General features: G+C 41.1%; 1 protein-coding gene across 10 annotated transcripts in view; it reads right to left on the bottom strand.

Moving 5' to 3' along the window:
* Nucleotides 1-3,987: 3,987 nt before the first annotated feature.
* Nucleotides 3,988-10,914, bottom strand: part of ERC1 (ELKS/RAB6-interacting/CAST family member 1) — a 165,845-nt gene continuing 158,918 nt past the window's right edge. For all 10 annotated transcript variants that reach the window (XM_081926820.1, XM_081926827.1, XM_081926815.1 and 7 more), the window contains one exon: nt 3,988-10,698. In XM_081926820.1, the coding sequence (XP_081782946.1) occupies nt 10,561-10,698 (138 nt within the window). In that variant the 3' untranslated portion in view covers nt 3,988-10,560. The remainder of the gene's footprint in view (nt 10,699-10,914) is intronic.

Raw genomic sequence — 10,914 nt, 5'->3', positions numbered from 1 at the left:
GGTGTCTGCAGAAACTAACCTACACATGGACACGGACTTCACAAATCATTGCTACTTTGCTTCCCCAGGCTCTTGGACACAATAATGAATTCATGGCATAAAAGTGGAGCTCTAAATTCAACATCCATTGCTATTAACATGCTCCTGGCAACTAGAGCAGGGTAAGCAAGCAACCCCTATCATGGTACCATTCATTTACTGAGATGGCAGCAAAGACTGGCAGTTCCTTGCTGCTTTTCAGTATATGCCACCTAGACGTGTGTTTATTATACCATTAAAAAAAACCAAAACCCACACACATCGTTTTATAACACTTGCTTTTTTCCAACGCCAAACTCATAGGCTAAGGCCCACAGATATTATTGCCAAATGAAGCAAGCACAAATAAATGGGTGATGTGACAGAAACATAAAAAGGTGTGGTTTCTCTTCGTCCTCCATAGTACAAGAATTGTGCCTGAAAGCAGTTGCAATGTCAGCGATAATGGCTCGTCTCAAAGAAACATGCTATTGCTTTGCTAGAATGTACTTTTAAGTCATTGGGTTATATTTCCAAGCTTAATGAATAACTGTGAGATAAGCAGGTTGCTATCCATCATGATGTCAATGGAGATAATGCTGCAGTGCCTCTTAGCATAGAAATACTAGATAAGGACTCCTGTGAATTAAAAGAAACCAACACAGCACTGTTGTGTCATCCGTGGTTAAGGAGGATGGGGATAAATTGTATTGCCTCTTTAAATGCCCCCACGCCCCAATGAATGCTCTGAGAGGCACTGGCCTCTGATCAGTTTCCAGTTCAAGGTGCTGGTGGCTTTTCTATAAAGGCCTACATGAATTGGGGCTGCTGGTTCCTGAAGAAATGCCTGCTCCTGCACCAGCCTGCCTGTACACTGATATTCATCTGATGATACCATCCCCAGAGTGCTCCTGCTGTCTGAAGTGAGGTGATGGATGACTGGGAAGGGGGCACATTATGGTTCAGATAGTAAGAAGTCTATACATGGAACAATTAAATAATAATAATAAGGCTGTGGTGTCCTGACGCTGGATTTCTCGTCAGGCACTTGGAATGCTCATCTTTTCAATGCTAGGCAAACACCTTCTTATTCTTCCAGGGAGGCTTTTGAATTGCTTTGATATTGTGATTTTTAGTGCTGCTTTTAATTGCCCTTTGAAATTTCAATTGCATGCTTTTTTTGGTTACTGTATTTTTTTTGTAAACTGTGCTGAAACTGGATGTTGAAAGGTGGTGCAGAAACCCCTTAACAGATGATGGGGGCTATGCTCTGCCTCTACAGTAGGAGACAGTAATGCTTCCGGATAGTGGTTGCTGGGAACTACAGCTTGGGGTCCTGCTTGCAAGTTTTCCAAAGGCACCAGGGGTGGCCACAGTGAGAACAGGATGCTGAACTAGATGGTCCATTGGCCTGATCCAGCAGACTTTTCTTAACCTGCTCTCCCATTTTCCCCCATGGTGAGAGCAGATTAGATCAGGCATAGGCAAACTCAGCCCTCCAGATGTTTTGGGTCCTATTAGCTAGGGATGATGGGAGTTGTAGTCCCAAAACATCTGGAGGGCGAGTTTGCCTATGCCTGGATTCGATGATATAACGGAAAACATTGGTGATGGTAGGGAATCTTTTGTTTTTCCTCATGAGCACCCGTCAAAGGGCTGCATGTTGGCTGTGGGTCTGACCTGAGGCAAATGTTGGCAGAATGATGGATGTGACTCTTACCTTTGTACAGTAAGCTCCAGCTCCAGAAATACAAAAGCCAGAGGTTCTCTCCCCCACCACCTCACAATGTTTCCATCCTCTATGCAAAAAAGACATCACCACAGTTCAAAGGCACATTCCAGCAAGACAAAACGGTATTGTGAAGGGGTGTGGCCTGAGGACTCCTGAGGGTCTGACACAGAGAGGCAGGCAGGGGGAGAACATAATATTAGAAATTCAACTAGAGTGTATACCAGAGACTCAATCACTGTTATTCTCATGCCTGTTTCCTTTCCCCCCATTTTAGGCACAGATGTTTCAACACAGGACATCTTGCGCTCTTTTTACTGCCCGGCACATAAATGGTAACCTGATAATACATGAAAGAGATTTGGCACCTTTGCTGTTTAGCATAAGCAATGTTATTGTTACAGACCCTCTAAGTAGTGACTCAGGCATCTGTTCTAGGGAGAGAATCCTTGGCATTTATGAAGTTACGCTTTGACCACTTCCTGAATTTGTGACTCTTGAACCTCAGCAGCTCAGGAGTTCAGAAAGGGCATATTACTGAAAACTGCAACCCCCATGCTTTCTGAATGACACATTCAGATGTAACATTATATTTAACTTACAGTTTTGTCCAGCTAACTGAGGTATTAATTATGAGATAACATAGCAAGCCCTGGTCTGATATGAGCCCAGAGATCTCTATCTGCAGAATAAATCTAAAAGATATTGAATTAAGGCAATAGATCTGTTTCCAGCAGAATTCTTTGAGCCCCTAAGGCCATTTCCCATGCTTTATTGACAAAAATTGGTATTAAAATCCTATAAAGCTGAGAGGGGAAGCCTGTGGCCCCCCAGATGCTGTTGAATTACAAATCCCAGCATCTCTGATGACTGGCAATGCTATCTGGGGCTGAAGTTCAGCGTGACCTGGAGGGCCTCAGGTTCTTCATCCTTGGCATAAGCATACATGAACTTCTAAGGCTAAGGTCATTATCTCCTAATACAAACTACAACAGAGATTTAAAGTCTGCACTGCTGCTCACATTGATCAATTGCCCTGGATGCTAAAACTGCAGGGAGTGCTGGAGAATGAGATGCAGAGCAATTTTGTTGGAGTCCCAGTTCTAAAGAAGCCCCCAAATGTGTCTTGTTGCAAGTAGAGATGGGCTGGCACTGGAATTTCCAGGCTAGCAGATGAACCTGATGGGCATTCAGCAGTGGTGCATTATAGGACTTGCCATGAGAAAGGATGCAGCTCTAAGCAAGGAAAGCAAAAAAGCTGTCTTGTATGGTGAAAAGCCAGTTTTGCTAGTTTTCTTTTCTTAAAATCTGCTACTTACTGTTTTTTACAATTTAAATGAATGAACAAATTATTTAGATCAGGACATAATAATTTTCTGGTTTACTGAATCAGAAAAAAAACAAAGCCTTATGCAATTTCCTTGAATGCAAAGATGTGAAATGCACAATAATCAAAGTAGAATGAATTTAAAAATAAGAAGAAATGAACCTGAAATGGCAGAACATTGCTGGAGAGTTTTTTTGTGTGTGTTTTTGAGGGAAAGGGGGGAGAAGAGCAGGATGCTTTGTCCCACATGGCAGGGCATTGTAGCATGAATGGTTGGGAGTACAGTGAAAGAAAACCAAACCTTTATATACTTCTGCATGTATACTGGATATGCCATCCTGAGCATCTCTTCCATTGTACTAAAAGGGGAAAAAGTACCTTGGGACTTTTCTAGATATGGGGACAGGGAAGTAGAGGTCCAACCAGCATCAAAAAAAGGAAGAAAAATAATTATGGAGCTCTATGGTTAACCAGAAGAACTTTAAATATGTGTCGTGTGAGAACTGTGACAGTACCAAGAGAGATGTCCTCAAATGCTGCAATTCCCTCCTTTGACAGTTCCATAGAAACACAACACACCCTTGGATTAGACAAGACAATTTAACCAATAAGGTTATCAACAGCTACTACCTGTGACAACTATGCTCTATCTCCACTGCTGGAGGCAATATGCCTCTGCACACCAGTTGCTGGGCATCAGAAGGAGAGTGCTGTTGTGTTCATGTCCTGAATGCGGCCTTCGATTGGTATCCGGCTGACCGCTGTGAGAACAGGATACTGGGCTACATATCCAGCAGGCTCTTCTTATGATCTTATGCTTTGGAGTCAGTGTAGCAACTACACATGAGGGTACGGAAGGAAGTGTGGCAAGAGGAAGGTTAAAAGGCAATTAAAAACAACAAGCAGACAGCACCATTTTTAAATAATTTTATAATTTCCTCATGAACTTAGTTTGTGAATAAAAAAAAAGGAAAGAAAAAAACTGAACAAAAGTGTTTATATTATCAAGGCAAAGTTGAATATATAACACAATTTCTTTGCAATTCATTATCCTGTCAGTAACATGACTCCATCAATAAAACACATACAAGTTGAAGGCAGCGTGCGCACTTGCATCACAGACATCTATTATCTCCCGCTGCTGCTCCTTCCAGAAGGAACTCAAAGTATGCCAGACTATATATGCAAAGCTCATCTCCTCCTCTGTTAAAGTGCAACACATCACTTTCCAAGTAGTAAAAGATCACTTTCTGTAGTGTATGCGTGAGAGGGTTGTGTGTGTGTGTTGGGGACATCCTACAATTTTTCACTCCCTTTGACAGCCCGCTGTGCTGCCTTCACGAAAAATTTGTTAAAACGGATCCTGGTGATCTAAATTCAGCATGAGGTAAATGAGAGGGAAGTAGCAATACTGTCCTGGCAGGGATGAAAGAACATGATGTTACATCAGTTTTAAGTCATGCCAGTTGATAATAGCGTCTTCTGGATACAACTCCATTTACTTACATGGAACCTAAAGAAGAACACGAACTTTTGATATGCATAAATATGCTTAGATCTAGCATACCAAATATCACTGAAGGACAGAAGACTAGCTGAGCAAAGCAACACCTGTGAACTATTTGTATTTAGGAGGTGCCCACTGAAACCAGTATTAAGCCAAATCCTGGGTTCACTCAGCAGGGTTTCCCAAACTTTGGCTTCCAGCTGTTTCTGGACTACATTTTCCATCATCCCTGACCACTGGTCCTGCTAGCTAGGGATTATGAAAGTTGTAGTTCAAAAACAACTGGAGACCCAGATTTGGGAAACCCAGATTTACCAGGTGAAATGATTGAGAGAAATGATTTAGCCATGAAAGATGGCTAAAAAACAAATTAAAGGAAGAATATCAATTAAGCTTGGCTTAATAGTTATATCCCATATTAACAAAAATGTATCCCAGCATTCTCAACTTTTACTTCTGCTGCAGCAATGGACAATGAATTAAATAGACAGCAGCACAGGAACATTGGTAACCTCAAACTGAAAGGGTTACTGATAGCCTCCCAAATTTACCAGGATTTTTTAAAAAAGGTACATTCATGTAAAATAAATTAAGATATGGCTAGTAGCAACAGTATTTATGATATGCAGATTTATGTTGGCCATACCCTTTAAAAGTAAATTCAAACGTTTCCATCCCACTGGTGCAGAAAAGAATGGCAAGCCCTTTGTTGTAAGATTCTGAATGCACATTGTCAAAAGTGGGTACATACAAAATAACCACACACAAATAAACTGGGACTGACATAAATGAAGGTGCATTAAGAAATACTAAGTAGTTTGTGTGTAAAAAATAGAGACTAAAAGAGTGTGCAAAAATGCTGCAATGCATCCCTTCTATTTAAATTTGCAGTATTAAAGCCCCAGAGATATCAATGGAAAAAGTTGTTTCTAATGCTGCCCCTTCCTGTTTTTGAAAGGTCATCCATACATTACAGTATTGGGAGAGGGATAAAATCAGGAGTTAATAACATTGCTAAGAAGGCCACACTGGTTTGGTCTTCCTTGGTCTGTCAAAGGCAATTGAAAGGTACCTTGATCCTAAAAAAATCCATTTCCTTATAAAACTGGGAGGAGTTGTCCAGAACTTTGCCTTTTCATATTTTGAATTCCTTTGGATGATACATTTAATTTTTTATATTTTTAATACACAACTTTTTTCATTTCTACTTCTATCTTTTTTTTATTTAAAACTGGACAACAGACACACATTGTCGGTAATTGTCCCAGCCAGAGGACCACACAGACAATAATTGACAAGCAGAGAACAAAACAGGAAAATAAAAAATAAAAAATATACCCCTGAAAAAGGAAAGGGGAAATACCAATGATGACAGGGTTACAGCACTCGCCACACACACTGAAAAAAGTCAGTATTCTTATGTTTACGCTTTTGACACTAAAAAGTTTGGAAATGCTTTTATTTTCTTTTTAAAAAAAGGTCAACAGACACAGCCATTTTGTTCAGAAGGATAACGGCTTTCCTCTACAAATGGAAAAAAGTTAAAAAATATTGTATTATAAAAACAGCACCTGCTGCACTGACAAGACTGAGTGATTGGCATGAGAAGAGTTTTGTCTTGTCAATTCTGGCAGCTGTCAGCCACCAATTGCCTGACTTCCCAATTCCACTCCCACCACTAGGGGCAGTGTTATTAAATCAAGAACTGTTTTCCATGACTATTACTGCTTAGTTCTCCGAATTAGCACCTTCTAGCTCCAACTGTTTTGACATTTTTACTCAGGTCACTCCACAAACCCATGCTAGGTTGCTAGCACAGAGGTGTGAGATAGGAGGAAATCAGTGTTCCATTAACTTAGTGTTTCAGATATAAGAATTTTCCAAAACAGAATGCTCCCTGAATGTTAGAATAGAGAAAAAAGATGCCTAAAACTCCCATGCTACATATTTCACAGTGATCTTCTAAAATACACTGAGAAGACCCAAATACAATGGTATATGATAGCACACACTCTAACCATTTCGTTCGGTTTTAGATTTTTAGAGTTTGGCATTTTTTTTAAGTGAAAGCAATATCAAAAGGCAATCATCATAGCAGACCCCAAACATGAAAAAGACATTTCACTAAGATGTGTCTCTTATTAATTTTTTGAACATTAGTAGCTAGTGTCACTGTACAATTCAGAGTCTGAAGTGCCATTTATTTTATTATTTTTAAACACCTGGATTTGATAGGATTGGAAGCAGAATCTGGATTCCTTGGGAGCATTAAGCAGTCCAGTTAGGATGTCAAGAAATTACCTGGATTGTCCAGGGAGTTTTAATGACTGCACCAAATTTAAGACAAACTGCTCCACTACTATAGGGGGTTCCTGAAGTTTATAACCACCTTTTACATATTAGCATCTTTATAGCTTGAAAAAGCAACATCATATTCCTTAAATACAACCAAGCCTTGTTATAACCCGGCAACAAAAGTATATGGCCATTGCTAGTGTAAAACAAGAGATTTTAGAATCTCCTGATAAGAGGCTATTTCTGAAAGCTGGACTGAATAACAAGGAAGGTGAAGATACATCTCTGGTACAACTGTCCAGAGCTGTATTTTCTGGACACAAGTGGTAGATCTCACTCATTTCAGATATGGTAGATACAAAAATCTTTCAGAGCTGTGATAGTGTAGTGGCAGTCAGATTGCCACATATAACCCTTTTGGATCTGTGCATTTTGTATCTCATAAAACGTTAACAATGTTAACCAGATCCACAAGGCAGTCAACTATCTTGCACTCTTCTGTTAAAGGAAGCAAGTTGAAGCAGGCCAGGTTCAACAACAATTCATGGCCAACACCTTGCATTTAAGGCTCCACAGTTCCTAGAGAAATGCAGAGAGAAAGACCTCTATCCAAATGGCATCAAGGAGATTATCTGCAATGGCACACTGCTGATAAAGTCAGGTCATTGTTCCAAGATAAGATCTTGTTTGTTCTCTCTCTTTCTCTCTCTCAGTACTTTACTGAGGGATTAGATCATTTTTTTTACTGGGAGCTTAGATCAGGCATTAGGGTGACAGGACTCTGAGCTCATGGAATGGGGTGGGAAATTTGTGTGCTTGGTGGTGGGATAAGAGAGGAGTTGAAAGAGATGCATACTCCAGACTTGGGCTTGGAGAGGGAGGGGTTCAAACAGCAGGTGTGCTGCTGGGTGACAGAAACCAAATGGCCAGTGTGGGAACTGGCTCTGTTTCACAAATCCCCTCCTCCCCTGGAGCACATGCTGTGAGTAGAGTGGAGTGTAAACAATGGGCTTTATCCCAATTTCAGTTTGGTGGGCCCTGTACAAGCTGCCTTGGGAATGGCATCTCTCTGCTTAAGCAGCTCCTGTGTCTGTAGTAGCACAGCCACATGGTGGCAGCTGAGTTAAAGGCTCCAAAAATACTAGCATGGAGAACTGCGATTTTTGCGATTTATGCACAATGCCAGAAGCACATGGGGATGAAGTATCAACCACAAGCAACTATCTCCATCTCCTCTCCCGAAATTTCAGCAACACCCCTGCCCCCAAAGCCACTATCAAAGAGCATCTGAGTAAGAGGTTTACAAGCAGAAGTCATTTCAACCACTGATAAGGAAAATTCCATAGCTTCCCCCACAGAGAGAGTGGATTGTTTTACAGCAGGGAACAAGGGCAGCTGGAGACGCGGCCATATAACTTAATAGGATAGCCTGGGAGTGGTGGTGGTGGGAAGATGTTAGGCCTGAAGGCTGAGATGGTTTTACAGGCAGCATTAAATCCCTACAGTGAGTAATTAGGGATGAAGAAGAAAAGGCTATAAGGGAGATTTCAAAACAACAGCTCCTATCAAAATGTGCTGACTCAAAACAATGGGGGCAAAGGCGCGGTTCTGGTATGAGGCATGGCTCAATGGTATGTACAGTCACTGTCTACATGCCTTCCGGTAAAGGCAATTTCAACCTTGAGAACATTCAAGTCTCTCCCCCGCCCGCCTTTCTGAGAAAAAGCATCAGCCTCAGGCTATTAATGCCATCAGCTCTAAAACTATCATTCCGGATCTCCAAAGTCCTGAAGGTGCTAACTAAGATAGCAATGTGAATTCCTCATCAGAAAATCCACATGAGAAACACTGTTTGCCTTTCCAAACCAATCTTATTCATACTATATCTCCTTTCTGAGGTATCCCCAGGTTCCTTCTCCTGCATGAGAATGAAAGGAAGAAATGGAGCATCTTGAAGAAGTGACTGCATCCTTTCATTTTCAAAGGCAGAAACTATGTGTATAAAAAGTAGTAATAAAGGATTCATAGAGTGCCTAGAGGACTCTTGATTCAGTCAGAGAGGCTCCTGATTGGGGATACTGGGGCTGGTTCAATGTCCATGGGTTGAAGATGGTAATGACTGAACAGTAACTTTGTAGAAAATTATTCCTTGCTATATAGAAAATAATGTCTTAGGGTCTGGGTTGCCAAACTGGAAAGTTGCACTGGTGGAGTGGGGATACTGTTGAAGGGGAAAAGAAAAAGGCTTTGAGAGAGTGTCTGCTTTCTAAACTTTGAATGCATGGGCCTATCCATGTGTAAATTGCTTAAGCTGGAAAAGCCAAGCATGGTGATTCGGGCAATCATTATAGAGGTAAACGAGTTAGGAAAGCGTTGTAAGGAATAGTGATCTTTTCTCTTATTTCTTTAAGTTCAGAATCCTAACTCTTTCTTCTACGTTTGCTCCAAAAGGTTCTATTAATCCTGAAATCTGCAAGAACAAACATCAAAAACAGTTCCTCTCAGGAAGAAATAACCTGACACCAGAATTCTGTTCTTGTGAATGCCTGAAGAATGACACTATGCATAAAATGTTGCCTGGATTAAAACTGTATTTTCACAATTAGTGCAAAACAAGTGAATAGCCAGATTCCTATTTATGAGCCTGTGAATTTGGATACATTAAGAGGATGCCATTTAGAGAAACTATTTTGGGTTTACTCAATCTTTGGTGAGTGTTATAGAAGATACAGTGGTAGGGGCGACCATATCTAGTACTCTTGGAGCTGGGCATAGCTTATAAAGTAAACCCCTAAGAAATCAGAAATAGATAAAATGAGAAGTAATGCATAAAGACAGCACCCTTCCCATGAGAATGCAAAGCTATGTAGAAAAGGTACTAAAATTTGCCAGAAGAGCAAGAAACTTGGCTAAAGAAAACACAGGAAGCTGCCATCTAGCTTAGTAGTGCTGACTGGCAGTGGCTCTTCAGGTTTTCAGGTAAGAGGACCCTTCCCCAACAGCCACATGCATTTCGTAGCTATTTTGGTAAACAAAAACAAGGCTTACAATAGGCAGAAAACAAGAGAAAACATGTTTCCCATTCTTACTCATTTGAAGTTACCAAAGAGAACAAGGGATTCTCCTCACCACCCACAATCTCCTTGTAACAGCTTCCGCTTTTAGGATAAAACTCCTGTGCAGACATAGGCAGCATACCTTGAGCTAGCTAAATCAATGCTGGCCAACTGTGGGCCACTATCAGAACACACTCAACTTCCCCCATAAAGGAAGGTAGGCCAAAGATTTCTACTAACTGAAAAAAATAAAATCAAGGCAAGTGTTCTCCTGCCACCACTTCAAGGATCACCAGAACTACCTGTGTCCAATATATTGCCACTTCCATGCTTACTGAACTCAGTAAATGTCTGAGCAGACGTATCCCAAAGCCAACAGGAAAAGTAACTGGGAGGCATATTCCAAAGAAGAAAGGCAGTGAGAGGATGAATGCAGACATGAATCAGTATCTATAAACTGGAAGAGCGGAGATAGGTTCATTTGTTTCTTTTTATAAAAAGGTGCACCAAAAGTTTTTGTTTTCTCCCCCTCCCCACTTTCACACAATTCTGCATCCTCATGACTCCTTGGACTGACCGGGCTTGGCCCCCAGGCATGCTGCTGCTAGGGGGCTAGCACTGGCTTCGGTCATGATGACTCTTCAAGTGCATTGACAACTTGCTCCAGGATGTCAGGGCAGTGATCGGCTATCTGCTGTAGAATGGCATTGGCAAACTCTTGTAGCTCTGCACTGTCCCTCTCACCTTTTTCCAGCTCGTTGTGAAGCTGCAAAAAAGAAAAGAAAAAGGACAGAATTAAGTAAACACATGTTTGTGTATTAAAATGTCACACCAGCAATTAGTCCTTAGTCTGTCCTCCCAATGTATACCAAACAGGGGATCCCTATAGACACAACCACACGCAAAATATAATGCCTGGCCTGGGGCAACCATATTCACAGGTGTTGCTTTCCAGTGAAGATTCATGCAAGCACACAGGAGA

Source organism: Podarcis melisellensis, assembly GCF_964234715.1.
Source record: "Podarcis melisellensis genome assembly, chromosome: 10".
Classification (NCBI taxonomy): Eukaryota; Metazoa; Chordata; class Lepidosauria; order Squamata; family Lacertidae; genus Podarcis; species Podarcis melisellensis.
Note: the sequence above shows the minus strand (reverse complement) of the source record. Positions and strands in the feature narration are given on the sequence as shown.